Genomic DNA, 20,153 nt, shown 5'->3' with positions numbered 1-20,153 from the left:
TCTCGATGTTCTCGGCCGAGTCATGACGCCCAGATGTTTGAATTTCATTCTCATTTCTTCCATGGGACCTAGAAATTCAACCAAGGACACACATGTGATTTTTCAACCCACTTTGGTGCACCGAAGCATGTGCATGCAATTCATATTTAGATTATGCACATTAAAAGTCCAGAAACTCAATTAATGTATAAAAAGGTTAAATGAACCCGAAATAATTCCAAAATTTAATAGGGCACTCATATAGTTCTATGTTGCCTTTGTAAATAAAATCAAGGGGGAGGCAGCGTATATCGTTTCGCACACAAAGGTGACACGTTCCCTCTCGGAACCACGAGGCTTGTTGAGAGAATCTCCAGTTTTGCAAGAGGCTTATACCAAAACTTGTCCCAATTTAGCCAAAAATTATACGTATGAAAACAGGGTTTAGATTATCCCAAACATCTCGCTACCTAGACCAATAATGTACTATGATTTGAATTCAACATAAAATGGTTACAAATATTTGAATTGGAGAGCGTATGGTACATGTAGTTCATAGTGAAATATGATTACTGCTATATGTATGTTTTTTGTTATCAAGATAATATTTAAATTATTGTATAACTTGACAACAATCGTATTCAAATAAGGAAAATTGATTCAAATTTAGTCCATATGGTAGACGACAATATATATGTTCACATGGTGGAGTAAAATGTTCATATATGATGGAAGATCAAAATGTACGACTACATCAATTATAAACCGCAAGGTCACCTAACGATATATTCGAATTCAACAGAACGTGGATTCAAAAATTGAAATTCGACATCATGGCATCTGTAATCATATAAAAAGGGACATTACTCTTTCTTTGGTGGGAATTGATTTGTTTTTTGTTGTTGTTGAGGGAAGTGCGAATCGATTTGGTACTGTGCAGGGTAATCTTGTTCTCCGGATTTTTTTACATTTTCTTGTAGTTTTTTCAATGGCATCTATAGCAATATAGTAAAAGGGGACATGAGTCTCTTGTGTCTTGTATGAATTGTTTTTTTACACGTTAAGTTTGTTCTGCCGAACAAGGAATCCACACCTTGTTATCCCAAAATTTTCAAGCTCGAGTATCTTTTGTCTCACCTGCTTTGAAACTCCCGCTTCTTCAACCCGCGTCGCGCCTTGTTATCCCGAAATTTGGACGCGCGCGAGAACTCGCTCCTCATCCAAAATCGCTCCCGCAGCCCAGACACACGAAATTCCCCTTCTACCCCTTAGCCAGAAATGAAGCTCCACGTCGCGGTGTCAAAACCGGTGGGGGTACGCTGGTAACTTACCCTACATTTCGGACAAGCGCATCCCTAAGCTTGGCTCCCCCTCCCCCTTTGCCCCCTACCATTCATACACCGAGGCCGCCAAAACCCGCGAAACCCCACGCTCCTCCATCGACCTCCCGACCGCCGCCTAGCCGGAGACTCTTCCGCGACTACGTCGTCCACTGCAACAGCTCGCCGTCCCTCATCCATCGCACCGGATGAGGATCCGTTGTCGATCTCGTCGTCCCGCCGGATCAGCCGCCCCGTCCTCCACCTCCAAGGAGCTGCCCCGACGTTCGCCTCGTCTATCGCACCACCTCAATCCCCACAGCGCCGTCTTGACCTGCCCCACCGGAACTGCAGCACCCTCACCAATTCCTCCGATGAAGCCGAGGCCAACTCGGCGCCACCAAGGAGGTTCTGCACTCACCGCTGCATTTTATCTTTTATTCGGTCTCACGGGGCTGCTGGTGCTCGATAGAGAGCAGACATGGCATGTCTCCATCGACGGTGCCGTCGCCGTCCACATCATCCACGACGTCTCTCCCCCATGTCATTGCTTCCTCGGCGATGAATTCCACAACGACACTAGCTGCAGCTGCTCCGGCTCTCGCTCGCGCTGCGGCTCTATTCTTGCTATTGGTCGCGCTGCTGCACTGCTCCTGCTTTTGTTCATGCTGCTGCTCTGCTCTTGCTCTTGCTTGCGCTGCTGCTGCACGACCTCCGGCAGCTACAGGGGTTGCTACTTTAGCACTCGCTCGCGGTGCTACTCCACGACTTGCTCTCTGCTAGTGTGTTCCCTGCTCGAGCATCTGCTAATTTAGATCACTTCTTCTCTGCTACTAGTGCTCGAACGCCCTAAACATCTATTGCAATGCTCTGTTACTAGTTCAATCAGTTTCGACAGTAAAATTCAGTTTCGACTGTGAAGTTCATTTTCTTCAGTTAAGTTCAGAGTGAACAGTACTTATAGCATCTGTCGGAGCGGTCGTGGCGCGACTGATGCGTTTTACATCTAGCACTTTTTGGTGATGTATTTTACATCATCTATTGCAAATGATATTAGGGTCCCACTTCAGATTAACGTTGTCTGTCTTGTCATGCTTCAGCCTCGTCGCCGTACACCTTGGCGGAGCTGCTCCAACGATGGAACTGTCCATCACAGCGGAGTAGTACCCTTGGCACCGTTTCCAGAGGCCTCGGATCTTCTTCCCCGCCTTCGACAGTCACATCAGCATCATCACCATCCTCCATGTCCAACACAATGATGCTGAGGTCCACAAGGCTATGCCAAAGAGGTTGTACACTCGTCGCATCACTTTGTTTCTCCATTCCTCTATTCTTCCAATTCATGTGAGCCAAACACCCAGGTTGACTGAAATCCTATGTTTCCAAATGCTCTGTTTTGCACGTGCATTCCTATCCTATTCCTGTGTTTTTCCTGTCCCTGCGTTTATAGAATCCTCCAATTCTAAGGAGCCCTTACAGATTTACTTCATTTTTAGATAGGCGTCAAAGAAAACTCTGTGTGTTATGTCCTGCTCCTGCCGTGCCGTCATCCACCCCACCTGAGGTGCACCATCGACAGAAGCGTTCACTGCAGCAGAGATCCCCCCCTGCAGACTTCCTTTCGCCGCCTCAGATCATCTTCCCCGTTGCCGGTAGCCACGCCAACTGCATTACCATCATCGACTGAGCAGATGAACCTGAGGACTACACAGTTCCGGAAGAGAGGTCGCAGTCTTTCATGTTTGCTTACGTTATACATTGGTTATTATTACCTGCTACTTTATCGTTCAATCTTGAGTTTTGAATTGCCCATGGGTCTCATATCGAGCCAGTAACAAATAGTATCTGTCTACTATCTGGTTCATCTAGGGTCTTCTATGTGGTTCATGTTGGGTGGGCAACAAACAATAGATGATCCATTGTCTATCTTTTTAAACTAAAGCTATAATCTACCTGGTATCATTAGTTTTGGATCCATCCACTCGTTTGCTACCATCAGTCTTGATTTTTGCATGCACCCCTTAGACCTTACAAAATCTAACTATTTTTTATTATGCATGACATATATTGTACACAATCATACTGAACATGTAGAGAAAAAGAGAAGTCTGTTGCGTGCGAATATAATGTCATGCAGATGCCGCTCCATGGTAGGCGAAGTGCCCCCCTCCTGCATTTCCAGATTGTATTCCAGAGGAAGATAACTGTTTAGATGGAGATTCAGAAGGAGCCGACCATGCCTGTTTACCACCTGAGGTGTTTGCTCTAACCTGGCATGCTGATGTTGGTCATATCATGCATATGGCGCCTTGCATTGCTTACATTATACATCTTATATGTCGTCGCCTTAGTTTAGATTTGCTTTATGTGAATGCCACCTGTTTGGTTTCTATATCATACTCCCACCATTCCTAAATATTTATCTTTTTAGAGATTTCAACAAGTGACTACATACGGAACAAAATGAGTGAATCTACGCTATAAAATGTGTCTATATACATCTGTATGTGGTAGTCCATTTGAAATATCTAAAAAGACAAATATTTAGGAACGGAGGGAGTATATGGGAATTATGTAATGCCATCTTCTTTAGCCAGGCATCATATACGTGAATCATGCAATGCCATCCTGTTTAGCCAGTCATCGTATATGTGAATTGTATCGTGCCATATTTTTTTCATAATGTATTCCATTTGTCAACAATGTTTATACATTCATCTACTCTTCCTGTGCATCAGCCATTTGAGTCGGTCATGGGAAAATCTGGAGTGAAAACAAGGTCTTCTGAGCAGTCAGTGCTACCTGTCGATGCAGATTTCTTGCTGGTTACAGATAGCTCATCAGAGGAGTATTCAGAGAGAGATGACCAGTCGTATTCCCCCCCCCCCGAGGTGCATGCTCTAACTTGGCTGGGTTATATTGCTCATATCATGCATAAGGTGTCTTGCATTGCCATGCCATCTGCTTAGATTAGACATGCTTTGTGTGAATGCCTCTTGTTTGCTTTCTATATCAGATATGTGAATTATGCAATGCCATGTTTTTCAGCCAGTTATCATATATGTGAATTATGCACCACCATGGAGCCAGGCATCATATATGCGAGTTATCTCATGCCATCTTTTTTTCATTACGTATTCCATTTGTCGACAATCTGTGTATATTGAACTACTCTTCATGTGTATCAGCCATTTGAGCCGGTTATGGAAAAATATGGAGTGAAAACAAGGTCTTCAGAGCAGGCAATGGTACCTGTTGAAGCATATATCTCGATGGTTACAGGGAGCTCCTCAGAGGAGGATTCAGAGACAGATGACCAGTCCTATATCCCACCTGAGGTGTATGCTCTAAGTTGCAATGTTTATATTTCTCATATGATGCATATGGTGTCTTGCATTGCTTAGTTTAGAGATCATACGTGCGAGTGCTAGCTGCTTAGTATATGAATCAATTATGTCAATTATATCATGCCATCATGTATACTTAGACAAATTGTATGTGAATTATTTCATCCCAACCTATTTTAGAAAGACATCATATAGTTTTGTCATGTCATCCTGTTTAGGTACTCATCATATGTTGAATTATGCCATTATATCCTGTTAAGTTATCCATCATATATCTGAAACTGTGTCATGCTATCCTGTTTAGTTAGGCATCATATATGTGAAACTGTGTCATGTTGTCCTGTTTGGTTAGACAACATATATGTGAATTACCACATCTATCTACCATACAATGTTTGTACGTTCAATTTCTTTTCTTGTTTATCAGCCATTTGAATTGGAGGGGTGATGGCAGTATCTAAGGGAGCAAAAAACCCGTTCTTCACAAAAGACAGTGCTACCCGTCGATGCAGATAGAACCATGGTTGTACTGGCCCACAAACTAGCCCCACCACACATAATCGAGACTCTTCCAAATTGCACACTTACACCGTTGGGCAGAGAACCAGCTACAACCCATCTAACCGCAACCCCAACGGATAGTAAGCCACTTATAGTTGACAAAGCACCATGTCCACCACAGAGTACCCCCACACGAGCAGTTTGTAAAGCTACCGGAGTGCCCAAAGCACGAAGACCACCACAGCTAACCCAAACTCCACATTTAAAGCAGAAGAGCAACTGTTCTCAGGTCAGATTCCGTAGCTATGGTCCATACTCCTTTGCTGTTGCATCACTGTATTTACTCATACCAACTACTTCCGAATTTGAAGGATCCAATTGAAACTCCAATGGCGCAACATGTATGTTTTAAACCTATTTCTTTAACTGGATTGTTGTTCTAACTTCTTGCTCTATGTTGATTTCAGTTTAAGTCGTATAAACAGTTATGTTCTCATGTGATGCACATTACAAGTGCTGCCAATGCTGTGTAGTTTCTCACACTTACATTCTGTCTATGCTGCCGTGTCTTAAAAATATATGAGTTGAACTGTGTCTCTATCTTGATTAGGGAACATAAACTAGAATGATATGGACAATACAGTGACCATAGTACATAGATATATGTTTGTTTCATGTTGTTATCCTGTCCACCTTACTACTGAACCGGTTTACCAAAATGAGTTTCGTATACTACAAGCTAAACCTATGATGTGTCTGCTTGTTTCTCTTGTAGTATGCAAACAGAATATTGGAGAAGAGCACCCCACTATGCAATGGTAGAGAAAGTAATGCAGATAAGGTTCAAGATAGTGAGACAACCCTGTTGGTCTCCAAGAAAGGTGATAAAAACGATCTTGTAGACAGTGAGAAAACCCCACAGTTTTGCGTTGATGTAGTGTTCGAGTTACTGGCCAGTACCACTGGCACAAGCTCTTCGAACTTGCTGCCTGAATCACTTCGGCTTCTTCAATCTCAGCTACAAGCTGAAAGGCATCAGTCAGCTGTGCCGCGGCAAGAAGCCGAAGGACTGAGGAAGTCCCTGCAGAATTCAGATGCGTACTTTCTTGTGCAACAGCAAGCGCTGGAGGATTTAAGCGCCAAACAAGAGAAAGTTAATAAGCTTGCTAAGCATCTTGCCAGCATTATGCGTACCCAGGATATTGTTTCTTGAACTCTTCTAAAGTGGTTTTAGTTCTGGACTTGTTTTGCTGCGGCATTTATATGCTGCTTTGTTCCCTATATTTGCACTGGTGGCGAACTTTGATGCCTAGTGGATGTAATATGTGTAATAGCCGTGATAGCCTAGCATAAGTTGCTTGCTTATTTATTTCCTTGTTGTCTTCTTTATTTGTTTGCTTGTAGTCAGTGCAGTTCTTTTTCCGCGGTTTGCTAGTGGCTGCAATAACCTATTTTTTAAAACTAGGCCACAATAACCATGGGCTAATATTTACTGTATTGACACTGGGCCTCCTACGGGCCATAGAAACAGTGGGCCTTCTACGGGCCGTAGAAACAGTAGGCCTTCTACGGGCCGTAGAAACAATGGGCTTTCTACGGGCCATAGAAAAAATGGGCCTTCTACGGGCCGTATCATCAATGGACCTTATACGGGCCGTATGATCGATTGGCCAAACATGGGCCAATAACAGGCCGCATTATGGCCATAAACGGGCTAGAGTTGGAATCGTCCGTTCATGGGCCGACCATAACGGGCCATCATTAATGGGTCATATTTGATGACGCTATGAAAACGGCCCAACGTATTAATAGACCACAAACGTGCCGACTGTAACCACGGGCTGAATTTGTCCCACAAGCAGAAAATAATAGTAATGGGCCGTAAGTAATCGAATGCTGGAAATGAGCCCAAGAATAAATGGGCTCTGAGAAGGCCGAAAGATAACATGGGCTGGAAACGGCCCAACGGAATAATGGGCCGTTAATGGGTATAAAGTGATACACTATTCATTACGGGCCAGTTTCACCACGGGTCGTTAATGGGTGTAAAGTGATACACTGTTCATTACGGGCCAGTTTCACCACGGGTCGTTAATAGGCCAAGAGTTACATAGGGCCTCATATGGGCCAAAAGACGTCATGGGCCATACATGGGCCAGAAGTGAAAACGGGCTGGAATCATATTGGATGGCCCATATGACGCTACTGGGCCTAATTCGGATAGGGCGTAACGGGCCTTGGGTTAGCGGGCTGTAAATGGGCTATATGCGAACAGGCCGTTAACAGGCTTTCCATGGGCCAGCCCGCCACCTTTTGACCAAGTCAAACGGGCCGGCCTTTTCACAGGAATGGGCCTCTGTTGGGCCGTGCCACGTGTCGATGTATCATAGGCGCCTTCTGTCCAATGAGTGGATGACATCTGTCCCAACGATGAGCCGACACGTGTTTCCTCCAGCCAATGATGATTTTACACGTGGAAAATCCCCATTGGTCGGGGCTGTTAATGGGTTATCAGATCCAAAACCTGACCCAATATCTTAACGGTGTTCCGTTATGGTGGATGCCACGTGTCGGTCACCCTTGATGAAAGCACTTCTGTGACGCGCGATTTATCGTCATGGAAGTGCACACTTCCGTGATGATAATTTTGGTAATGTCATGGAACACTTCTATGACAGCACAGGTATGACTATCTTGATTTTTTCATGAAATTGTCATGGATGTACATGCATGAAAAAAAACGCGACCTACCGTGACAAACACGTATCATCACGGAAGTGTATTTTTTTGTAGTGATCGCACACACAACTAAAATCGGAACCATGTTTGATGGCCCCGCCATCGCAAATGTTTTGCATCTTTTTTGATGGGTTTTTTACATCACCGTTTGCGATTAATGCATCACACATAGTTTCGTCAAAGGGTCTCCGATTGTAGTGTCACGTTAGCAGCATCCTGCAGTAGTGCTTCGTCGGGCTCCCAATCTTCAGAGTTGCGTTTGATTCTTTCCAATAAATCCCATTTGAATTCAATAATCTTCTTCATAAAATAACTAGTACAAGAAGTATCGAGTATGGATTGATCATTACGAGAAAGCCTAGCATAAAAAATTTGAATAATAATTTCTCTTGAGAGCTCATGATTGGGGCATGAATATAACATTGACTTAAGCCTCCCCCAATCTCGATCGATACTTTCTCCTTCACGAGGCCAAAAATTATCAATATAATTCTGATCACGATGAACGAGATGCATAGGATAAAACTTCTGATGAAATTCCAATTTCAATCAGTTGTAGTTCCAAGTCTCAATATCATCGCATAGCCTATACCATATCAATGCCTTCTCCTTCAAATATAAAGGGAAGACCTTATTCTTGACTTCATCCCCGGGCAAACTTGCAAGCTTAAATAATCCACAAACTTCATCCACATATATTAGATGCATATCAGGATGTAATGTTCCATCTCTTGCATCAGGATTAGCTAGCAATTTCTCTATCATACCCGAAGGAATTTCATAATAAATATTTTCAGTAGGTTCAGTAGCAACTTCTTGCTCTACTGGTCTAGGTGAAGATACCCTGAACAAGCCCCTCAAAGGATTATTTTCCATAGTGACAAGTGACAATAAATTTCAGCACGTAATATTAATGTTTCCTTACCAAATTCCACTTACCAAAGACGCTTCACTCCCCGACAACGGCGCCAGAAAAAAGTATAGGGGATCTATCGTAGTCCTTTTGATAAGTAAGAGTATCAAACCCAACAAGGAGCAGAAGGAAATGACAAGCGGTTTTCAGTAAGGTATTCTCTGCAAGCACTAAAATTATCGGTGGCAGATAGTTTGATGATAAGATAATTCGTAATGGGTAACAAGTAACAAGTGTAACTAAGGTGCAGCAAGGTGGACGAATCCTTTTTTTAGCAAAGAACAAGCCTGGACAAACTCTTATATAAAGCAAAGCACTCCCGAGGACACATGGGAACTGTCAAGCTAGTTTTCATCATGCTCATATGATTCACGTTCATTACTTTGATAATTTGATATGTGGGTGAACCAGTGCTTGGGTGTGATCCTTACTTGGACAAGCCTCCCACTTATGATTAACCATTCTCGCAAGCATCCGCAACTACGAAATAAGAATTAAGATAAATCAAACCATAGCATGAAACATGTGGATCCAAATCAGCCCCTTACGAAGCAAAGCTTAAACTAGGGTTTAAGCTTTTGCCACTCTAGGAACCCATGATCTACTTATTACTTCCCAATGCCTTCCCCTAGGCCCAAATCATGGTGAAGTGTCATGTAGTCGACGTTCACATAACACCACTAGAGGAATGACAACATACATCTCATCAAAATATCGAACGAATACCAAATTCACATGATTACTTATAACAAGACTTCTCCCATGTCCTCAGGAACAAACGTAACTACTCACAAAGCATATTCATGTTCATAATCAAAGGGGTATTGAATATCATTAAGGATCTGAACCTATGATCTTCCACCGAATAAACCAACTAGCATCAACTACAAGGAGTAATCAACACTACTAGCAACCCATATGTACCTATCTAAGGTTTTGAGACAGAGACTGGATACAAGAGATGAACTAGGATTTGAGAGGAGATCGTGCTGGTGAAGATGTTAATGGAGATTGACCCCTCCGGGAGGGAAGTTTCCCCGGCAGAATAGCTCCGCCAGAGCCCTAGATTGCTTCTACCTAGGTTCCGCCTCGAGACGGCAGTGGTTCGTCCCGAAAGCTTCCTTCTGACTTTTTTTAGGTCAAAAGACATCATATAGCAGAAGATGGGCACCAGAGACCTGCCAGGGGGCCCACAAGACATAGGGGCACGCCCAGGGGGTAGGGCGCGCCCCCAAGCTTGTGGCCTCCTGGTGGGTCCCCTCAGGTATTTTCTTCGCCTAATATTTTTTATATATTCCAAAATAATTCTTCGTAAATTTTCAGAACTTTTGGATTTGTGCAGAATAGGTCTATCAGATTTGCTCCTTTTCTAGTCCAGAATTCCAGCTGTCGGCATTCTCCCTCTTCATGTAAACCTTGTAAAATAAGAGAGAAAAGGCATAAGTATTGTACCAAAATAGGTAATAACAACCCATGATGCAATAAATATCAATATAAAAGCATGATGCAAAATGGACGTATCAAAGATCAAGTGAGAAGAAACCCAACCGTGCCGGGCTATCCAAGAGAGATGACGGTACAACAAGACGTGCTAATACCGCTGGTTGTACCATACAATGGCGTCTCCCCTGGCCAACTACGTCAACCCTGTGTTATCAGATCTCAAAGATGATGAACACAGAGGCCACAACCACGAAACGAAAGCAAAACGCCTCATCTCCGGAGTCCCTATGCTAGCTGCTAGAGTCGATGTTGGCTGTTTCTTAGGGCGTGGACCTCCAAGATGCCATGTACATTGATGCCACCGCTTCCTCGATGACACACTCTTTAGCTCCGACTGAGTCGTGTCATCCACTTGACGACTCCCTTTAGGCGCATAGGTGGGGGTACGTTGGTTTAGGTTGTTTGGGAGTCATGGTCATTGTATATGTCTCTAGATTCTCTCTTTATACGACCAAGTTGCTTTGTGTCTTGCCTCGTTGCCTTTGAAGCCTTGACAGATGTTGGACTAGGTGAGGCATCTTTGTGGTAGGCATGGTGGGTGTGGTTGCTAACCTCGGATTTTAGTGTTGTAATGGCCGAAAGGAGTTGTATCCGGCTTCTCTACCGCTTCTTCTTTAATGGATGATACAAATACTATCGTATTTGGCCATTTTAACTTGATATTCCTCTAAGTCAGTTGTTGCTTGTTTAGGTTTACGTCATTCTGTTTTGTCTTATTTTTATGTACTCTGTTTTTCTTTGAGGAACTTGCTTTTCCGAAGGAAGTGTTGAATCTCCCATTCACCCGTGGTCGATATATGATGCTACAGTTGGAGTTCTTTTGTGAGTTGCAAGTTGATCAGAGCATTCCGACCAACGGCTTGTTTGCGATGCCCATCCCTCTACCCCCTCTTGTTTGGGGTGTTGCCCGACATTTGTATGCTAAGTGTGCACCGAGTTTACCCTTCCTATGTATTGGTGGGCAATACTACAACCTGAGTGATACATATTCGTGCCTAACCATTCTTCTTGTTACTCTTGATGATTTTGCATCCTCTAGATGGTTAAGCGTTGTTTTGTGAGAATCCTACGTGTGGATTTGCCTAAGAACAAGTTTGCATGTTCCAAAAAGCATCACAAAATCTACCAAAAGTGTTGGTCGAGATATAAGGAACTTAACACAAGAAGAACAAGACGATATCTACTGTGACCTCAGAGTGTGCTCAGCCTTTCCAAGCAAGGCATAAAGGTGTCGCCAACAACTTGAACTTGATAAACAAATCATGTGTCTTCATCAGCCTTATAGTTTCGAATCCTTGTGCTTTACTTGTATGCACTACTGTTCACGAAGAATTTTGTTTTACATTGCTTGTGACTTAGCATTTTCTCGCTTTTTCCGTTCTGTTTACGATATCTGCTAAGTCCCGGCCTAATGCTTCGGTTACTACTTAAATACTTCTCTTGCATCTATGTATTGATGCATTTGTTTTCATCCTTACCTAGAGTTGTTATGCTTTCGCACTTTGCATCACTTCTAGTCCTCATTTGGTTGAAAACTCTTTTTTTGTTAAAAATTTAGGATCTCCTATTCACACTCCCCCCTCTAATCTTAAGCTTTCATCGATGGGTTTTTGATATTCCATCAAAATACAGTATGCATCGTTCCAAATTCACATAGTCGGTTCCGCCTTTAAACCGAGCGGGGAGCCCAATAGCTCCCTAATGGGAGTTTCCCAAAAATTATTAAAAAAAACTCCCGAATGGGCCTTATTACGGTTTTCAGAGATGCTAGTGTGCTTCGGCTGGACTGGTCCATCGACTTCATTCAGCCCATGCCTGAATGTCTCAAAAAAATAAAATAAAAATCAGCCCATGCCTGATGCGAGTATCTCTCTAGCCGGCAGACCCAGGTTGGAGCCCCTTGCCGCAGCGCGCGCCGCCGCTCCTCGGCGCCCTCCCCTCCGCGGTTCCCGGCGGCTGCAGCGGATCCGGCGCCCTCATTGGCCATTTCCCTCCGCCTGATTCGGCTTGGGCGAAAGGCCGACCACATCCTAGCGCTTCGAGAGCTCGATCGATCCTTTTACCGAACAGAGCATTCCGTCCATTTTCGCAGGTAGTGTTGCCAAGTATATGTAACATTCCAACGCCAACCATGTACTGGATGCTTAACTGCTGTACTCGTTCCTAGTTAGGGTCCAAGCCTGTGCATATCTTAATGCTTTTAGCCTATCTTGAGCAAACTTATTATAGTTTCGTGTCTGTTTGCAGAAATGGGTCGATTCTCATGTTAGTGCCTGGCAGTAGCATTGGTGCCCTTGACTAGTTGACCAGGTGACGATGGGGAAGATATCACCATAGTGGTAACAAAAAGTTCATGCAGTTAAACTGGGGAGACTAAAGAGATGAAAGTGGCGAGACTGGAAACATGAAAATGGTGTTTGTGAAATATAAACTACTCACCTTACGACGTTAAAATAAACCTGCCACATTTCTGTAATAGGTTCCTGCAAATGCACACAACAATTCGCCTTTTGCATCTTATCTACTTATGCCTCTTAGCTTATAAATGCACACAACAATTCACCTTTTGCATCTTATCTACTTATGCCTATTAGCTTATAACGTCAACAGAGCTAACAAACAGTGTGCATAGCTCAAATATTTACATCAGTTTGCATTGCATGTCAATACGAATAGGCAGGATGGTCGTCTTCATCATCATATGACATGAGAGCCTTCAGAATCTCGTCCATCGTCGGCCTCTCGCATCTACCTCCAAGGCATGCAACAGCTATTCTCACTATTGCAGTTGCCTGCTCTAGATCGAAATTCCCCTTCAATCTGGCATCCACTAGATCAGTGATCCTCTCGGTAGCCAGAATCTGTTTGGCCTCCTGGATGAAGTCTGGAAACTCCACTTGTCTTCCGTCGACCATTATGCCACTTGAAACCCTAGCTCCAGTCACAATCTCCAGAAGCACAACTCCGTAGCTGTAAACATCGACCTTCGCATTGATCGGCGTATTCAATGCCCATTCTGGTGCCATGTAGCCCATTGTGCCCCTCATATGGGTGAAATTGAAGCTAGCGCTGTCTCGCTTCGCAAGCTTGGCTAGTCCGAAGTCTGCTATTTTGGCATCGAAATCTCGAGTTAGGAGTATGTTTTCTGGCTTCACGTCACAATGGACGATCCACTCGAGGCATTCATGATGTAGATAAGCAAGACCCCTTGCTGCACCCACGGCAATCTTGTACCTTTGGTTCCAACCGATCAGACTTTCAGTACTTCTCTCACCAAAGAGGTACTTGTCCAGTGACTCATTCTCCACATACTCGTATACTAATAATCTGTTTTTCCCTTCTGAGCAGAATCCCATCATCCTGACCAAATTTATGTGATTAATCCTTCCAATTAGAGTCACTTCTGCCCAGAATTCCTCTTCTCCCTGTTGGACATTTGTAAGTTTCTTTACTGCAACTATTTTCTTATCTTCAAGTACTCCTCTGTAAACAATTCCAGCACCCCCTCTCCCAATCTCTTCTTTGAACTTTCCAGTTGCTTCCCTCAATTCTCTGTATGTAAACCGCCTGAACTGGTTTGTTATCATCTTGTATCCATCCTCCATTGATTTGGGCATGTTACTCTTTCTGAAAAAAAGACACCATCCTGTCACAATAACAAGCAACTCTAGAAATCCCAGTATTGCACCAAAGACATACAAGTATATCCACTTTATGTTGTCCTTCTTTATTCCATACATGTTTGCTGATCCTATCATAATCTCTGAACCACTGGGTCTGCAGGTTAGGCTTTCTTGTTTGGAGATTGAGGATGCTGAACCATTGAAACTCTTTGGTACTTTCATGTAGTTGTCTCCTGGGAAGTACGGGTACACCTGACCGTTGTAGAGTATGTTTTTAGTATAACACCAACCATCCCCACCCTTGTATGTGAAAGATATACATGAGCTGCTGTTGAGGCAAATGTCCCAACATGCTTCAAATGAGATGGATTGATTAGAGCCCAGATCAAAGCCATAGAAGTCTGCATGAGGTTGCTTAACAAATGTAAAGTTCTCATGTGGTTGATTACTACCAATTGTGAATGTCGGTTTGCATCCCTTGTTCCAGTCTGTTGGATCAACCATCACATATTCTGGAGGGCATCTACATTTAAGGCCTTCTGAGTAGTCACAAAGCCCATTCTTGCCGCATAATCCGTGCACATAGCACATCTGTATTACAGCCTGCCCTGTAACCACCCATTTCCTTGCTGACGCGTCCAAGCTGTACATTCTAAAATTGCCATCATGATCAATTGTAATCCTCCTCTTGATCCCAGGGCCTGAATCTGAAGCCACTATTTTAAACCCATCACTTGACACAAAATTACCCTTGTCGTCCAGAAATGCGACCCTGGTGCTGTTATATCTATTGCGTCCATTTTTTTGTGCATCATAATCTGGACTTGGCCAGTAGATGCTTGTAATATCTGGGCCATCATACAACAGGCGCAAGACATTGTCGTTGTCAAAATAGAGGTGATGGTAACCAGAGACTAACCTTATGTCTTTCTTGAGTTTCTGCCAAGGGAGCAAGGTGTCTGTTGGTGAATCAAAGCTCTGCCATACGATTTTATTGCTAGAATCATTGATTACAAGGTTGCCAGTGTCGAGGAGGGAAACAATTGTGTGCTTGCCTGAAGACGTCTTGCTTTCCCATACCATGGAGCCATTGGTATCTGCCAGGACCAGGTTGCCATCCTGGTTCAGCGATATTCTGGAGCCGTGAAGGTTCACCGGGGAATAGTAGCCATTCGCCGCGGAATAGGGATTCGCCGTCCAGACAACCGTTTTCACGGTGGTGTACCAGATCGAGAAGGTGAAAGCATTTGTCCCAACTGGATGGAAGCCGCAGGAGAAGGTGGTGTCTGGTGAGAGGAGAAAGATTCTGTCATGGTCTTCTGGTCTCATATATGAGCCGGTGGTCATGGTATGCCATGGGGAAGCAGAAGCACAAGAGCAAAGGTGGAAGGAGAGAGATGAAAGAAGGGCTAGAAAGAGCAGTGCAGCCATTTTTCTCCTCTCCGGGGAGCTCTGCCTTGGGTATGGATGTGCAGAGATTAGAGAGTGGTAAGGCAGCTTTAAGTTCCAAATGCTTTTCTTTTTAACTAGATAACGATGTGCATTAGCACATAGACCTATTATCTTAGATCCTGACTTGAACTATTGAAAACTAGACTGGGAAGACAAACTTGTCATGCTGGTCCAGAGTGTACACATTGTTTTGCTATAGTTAAGGTATTGGGTTGGTTGGCATGATGTCAACTAATGGAACATTGTGCGTGAAGGATACTGGCAGTTACTATTTACAAATAAGACATACAAAGAGGCTAATGGACCCACACTTGCATAATCCAAAATTAGTACTATTAAACTAATAATTGAATGTGAGACAATGCTGACTAAGTAGACAGTGGTCACTACTAATATAGCAATGTCTTTCGTCAAATCAAAAACCTACCTACTCATGGGACCTCCAATGAGGTTCTTTTTTTTCTTCAACGACCTTATCTGGTTCACACAAGTTTTTTGTCTTCATAAGTTCCAAAAAAAAAGTTTTTCATCTCTATTCCAAGTAAAACCAAGATGCATATGTGCTGGAGCTTTAGATTTTGCACGATTTGTATCTAACTCTGGCGTTCATAATCTTCTTCACACAAGACCAATTCTGTACCCTGTTTTAGTTATTTAACCATAATATAGCAAACTTTTGTGCTTTTCAGTTTCCCTTGAGAAAACTAAACGCCACACACATGTTGTTTGTGTTGAACTATTCTTACTTATTACCATTGTTTGATAAAGTCCGTTAGGTGGCAGTTGTTTCAGTATTTGTTATCTTCGTATTGTCGGCCTGATTCATGGTTTTCATTAGGCAGCTGGATAGAATGCCAGAGATACTAGTAGTTATTTACAGTATCTCTACGCATGACTTGTACTCCGTAGTACTAGCTTGATCTTTTCTGAAGTACTCAGTCATCATCGTCCTTTAATTTCCACATCAATGTGTCACCATCTTTACCCTAGTGGGCATCTTAGCAGAACAAGAATCAGCATCTCTCCCTGTTTTCTTTTTTTTCTTTTTCTTTTTTTGCCGTGGAAAAAAAAGGGAACAGGGGAACAACCAGGCAACTGAAATAGTGAACCCATTCTATGCATTTTTGTGAAAACTGTTAAATGAAGAGTGCCTTCCTGTCAAAATGCATATTTGTCAAAGTTACTACTCCAAACTAAAACCACGGCACTTATTTTGGATCAGAGGGAGTAGTAGCTCAGAAAACATATACTCCTGAAAAAGAACCTGCAATAAGTGGTGTTATCTGCACTTCGTGGGATTGCAAAACAATCTGCAGTATAAACACCGGAGCTTGAGGGCAGGTCGACGTCGAGCCAGATTGTCACCGGAGTCAGAGAAGAGGAGGTTTTGGTACAATCTTCTGGGTGTCTCCTGGATCGTTACAGGCTTGATTTATTTATGACCGCCAGTGCACATTCATGTGAACGTTGACCTAGTGACCTGACCTACAAGTATTGGCGTGTCTTTGGTGTATTTGTCTACATTTTTGTTCTCTGTTCGGTGTTTAGTCATCGTGTAAAGCCGGGGCAGTACCCAGTATCAACATACGCTGCTACTCTGAGAAAGGGACGCACCCTGCGTTTTTAGATTTTGATTAGGATGTGCGCATTTTTTTCACACTGCTGTCAGTTAGTTATTGGTCACTTGCTTCCGTGGTTTATTTTTCTGTGTCGTTGGTGTGCACTTGCTTGCTTTCAGAAATAGTCCAAGTAATGCGTTCCGTGGGCCACACAAGACTCAAAGTGTTTGGAATGAGTGAGTACCCTATTTCAGAAATTTTATCATCGACATCGACACCTATAGCTGATCTGGGGTAAATTCCTATTTTTGGAGCTTAAGCGCTGGATACTAATTTCTTTAGATGATTTATTTTATGTAATCAAGTTCACATGGATACAAAGAATGGTGTTCTAAAGGATCAAAGCCAAGAGCCACACATGGCGACTCACCAGAGCAAAGGTGGAAGGAGAGAGATGAAAGAAGAGCCAGAATGAGCAGTGCAGCCATTTTTCTCTACAGGGAGCTCTTCTTTGGGTATTTATGTGCGTGAGATCAGATAGTGGTAAGGCAGCTTTAAGTTCCAAATGCTTTGCATTTTTTTTTTGCGAAATGCTTTGCTTTTTAATTAGCGATGTGTATTAGCACATAGAGCTATTAGCTTAGATGCTGACTTGAACTATTGAAAACTAGACTGAGAAGTCAAAGTTGTCATGCGGGTCCAGAGTGTACACAATGTTTTGCTATAATTAAGGTATTGGGTTGGTTGGCATGATGTCAACTGATGGAACATTGGGCGTGAAGAGGGCGACCCTATGTTTTGTTCCAGTTACTATTTACAAATAATACATAGAAGGAGGCTATTTTGGATTATGTGTAAATTGAATGGATCCACATTGCATAATCCAAAATTAGTATTAAAGTGCTAATTGATGAGTCAATGCTAACTAATTAGACAGTGGTCACTACTAATATAGCAATGTCTTCCGTCAAATAAGAGAAATCTACACATGGGACCTCCAATGAGTTCTGTTTTTCCACGGGTCTTATCTGGTTCACACAAGTTTTTCGTCTTCATTCCAGGTAAAATCAAGATGCATATGTGCTGCAGCTTTAGATTGCACGATTTGTATATCTCTCTCTAGCGTTCGTAATCTTCTTCACACAAGACCATTTTCTATCCTGTTTTAGTTATTTAACCATATAGCAAACTATTGTGCTTCTGAATTTCCCTTGAGAAAACTAAACGCCACACACATGTTGTTTGTGCTGAACTATTCTTACCATGAAAATTGCTTGATAAAGTCCGTTAGGTGACGGTTGTTTCAGTATTTATTATCTCCGTATTGTCGGCCTGATTGACAGTATCTCTATGCATGACTTGTCCTAGTAGCTAGTACGTACTGGCTTGATATTTTCTGAAGTACTCGGTCATCATTGCCCTTTAATTTCCATATCGATGTGTCACCATCTTTACCCTAGTGGGCATTTTAGCAAAGCAATAATCAGCATCTTTCCTTGTTTCTTTCTCTCTCTCTCTTTTGGTCTGGAGAAAAAGAAGAAACAGGGGAGCAACCAGGCAACTGAAACAGTGAACCCACTCTATGCATTTTTGTCAAAACTGTGAGTACCTGGAGAGTAATGTCCCGTCAAAAAGGCATATTTTTCAAAGTTACTAGTAGCTTAGAAATTATATACTCCTGAAAAAGAACCTGCAATAACTGGTGTTATCTGCACTTTGCGAGATTGCAAAATAATCTGCAGTATGAACACCGGAGCTTGAGGGCAGGTCGACGTCGAGGCAGAGATAGATTGTCACCGGAGACGGAGAAGAGGAGGCTTTGGTACAATCTTCTGTTACGGGCTTGATTATTTTATGACCGCTGGCGCAAATTCGTGTGAACGTTGATCTGGTGACCTACAAGTATTTTTGTTCTCTGTTCGCCGTGGACTGCATTTAGTCCTAGTGTAAAGCCGGGGGATAGCACCCAGTATCAATATGTGGTGCTACTCCGCGGTTCTAGACTTTGATTAGGATGTGCGCAGTTTTTTTCACACTGATTTCAGTTGGTTATTGGTCACTTGCTTCCGTGTTGGTTCCGTGGTTTATTTTCTGCCTAGTTGGTACGCACTTGCTTGCTTTCAGAGAGTCTAAGTCATGCGTGGGCCACACAAAACTCGATGATTAGGATGAGTAAGTACTACTCTATTTCAGTTTTTTGTCATCGACATCGACACCTATAGCCTATCTAAGGTAAATTCCTATTTTTGGAGCTTATAAGCGCCGGATACTAATTTCTTTAGATGATTTATTTTATCTAATCAAGTTCAGAGGGATACAAAGAATGGTGTTCTAAGGGCATCTCCAATGGCAACCTGTCCGCGGACGGATGCGGGAGGATGACATCCAAACGTAGCCGCATACATCTGGCCTTCCGGTTTTTTTCCCTAGCCCGCACGATCAAGTAGCCGCATGCAAAGTGTACTGACGTTCAAATAGCCGCATGCAACATTAGTACAAATTTTAAAAAGTTCAAATATTACATCCCAACAATATTGTCCCCTTTCACCGCACAGTGATGCTTAATCAAATTTTCTTTTAGTTGCTTGTGAGTTGGTCGATATCGAATTTGTTGATGCATTTGAATAAACTACTCAAATGTGGCCAGATTCTGGTCCGAAAGTTGGATAGGATCATCCATGTTCTCAAATTCCAGAGTTGCGGCAACGTCGTCACCCTCATCCTCGACGATCATGTTGTGCATGAACACACAACATTTCATCATCTCTCACAAGATTTCCGGATTGCATTGTTTAGTAGGTCCACGAACAACTTCAAAGCGGGCCTACAGAACTTCAAATGCCCTTCCGACATCCTTTTTAGCCGCTTCTTGCCTTTTGGCAAATTGAGCCTTTTTCTGGCCAACTGGGTTTGAGATGGTGCTGACAAAGTAGCCCGTGGAGGATAGATACCGTTAACTAGATAGTAGCCCATGTTGTACTCATGTCCATTGACAGTATAATGGCAAGGAGGAGCTTTTCCTTCAGCCAGCCTCAAAACAATGGTGATCGTTGCAGCACATTGATGCCATTGTGAGACCCCGACATGCCAAATCCAAAGATCATGTGATGCGACTGCTTCAAGAATGATGGTGGGCTTCTTAACATGACCTTGATATTGCCCTTATAAAGCCTTCGGGCAGTTCTTCCATTTTCAATGTACGCAGTCAAGAGATCCAA

At 43.0% G+C, this 20,153-nt stretch overlaps 1 protein-coding gene across 1 annotated transcript; it reads right to left on the bottom strand.

Moving 5' to 3' along the window:
- Nucleotides 1–12,187: 12,187 nt before the first annotated feature.
- On the bottom strand, nucleotides 12,188–19,259 carry LOC119268628 (putative receptor protein kinase ZmPK1). The gene has a single exon (XM_037550295.1). The coding sequence runs from the start codon at nucleotides 15,353–15,355 to the stop codon at nucleotides 12,965–12,967; it is 2,391 nt and encodes a 796-aa protein (XP_037406192.1). The 5' UTR covers nucleotides 15,356–19,259; the 3' UTR covers nucleotides 12,188–12,964.
- Nucleotides 19,260–20,153: the final 894 nt, after the last annotated feature.

This window comes from Triticum dicoccoides, chromosome 3A, assembly GCF_002162155.2.
Source record: "Triticum dicoccoides isolate Atlit2015 ecotype Zavitan chromosome 3A, WEW_v2.0, whole genome shotgun sequence".
Lineage (NCBI taxonomy): Eukaryota > Viridiplantae > Streptophyta > Magnoliopsida > Poales > Poaceae > Triticum > Triticum dicoccoides.
This window is presented reverse-complemented; position numbering and strand designations above follow the sequence as displayed.

Bases quoted from the DNA above. Each gene is read 5' to 3' on its own strand.
- LOC119268628 (XM_037550295.1), bottom strand. From the start codon at position 15,355: ATGGCTGCACTGCTCTTTCTAGCCCTTCTTTCATCTCTCTCCTTCCAC.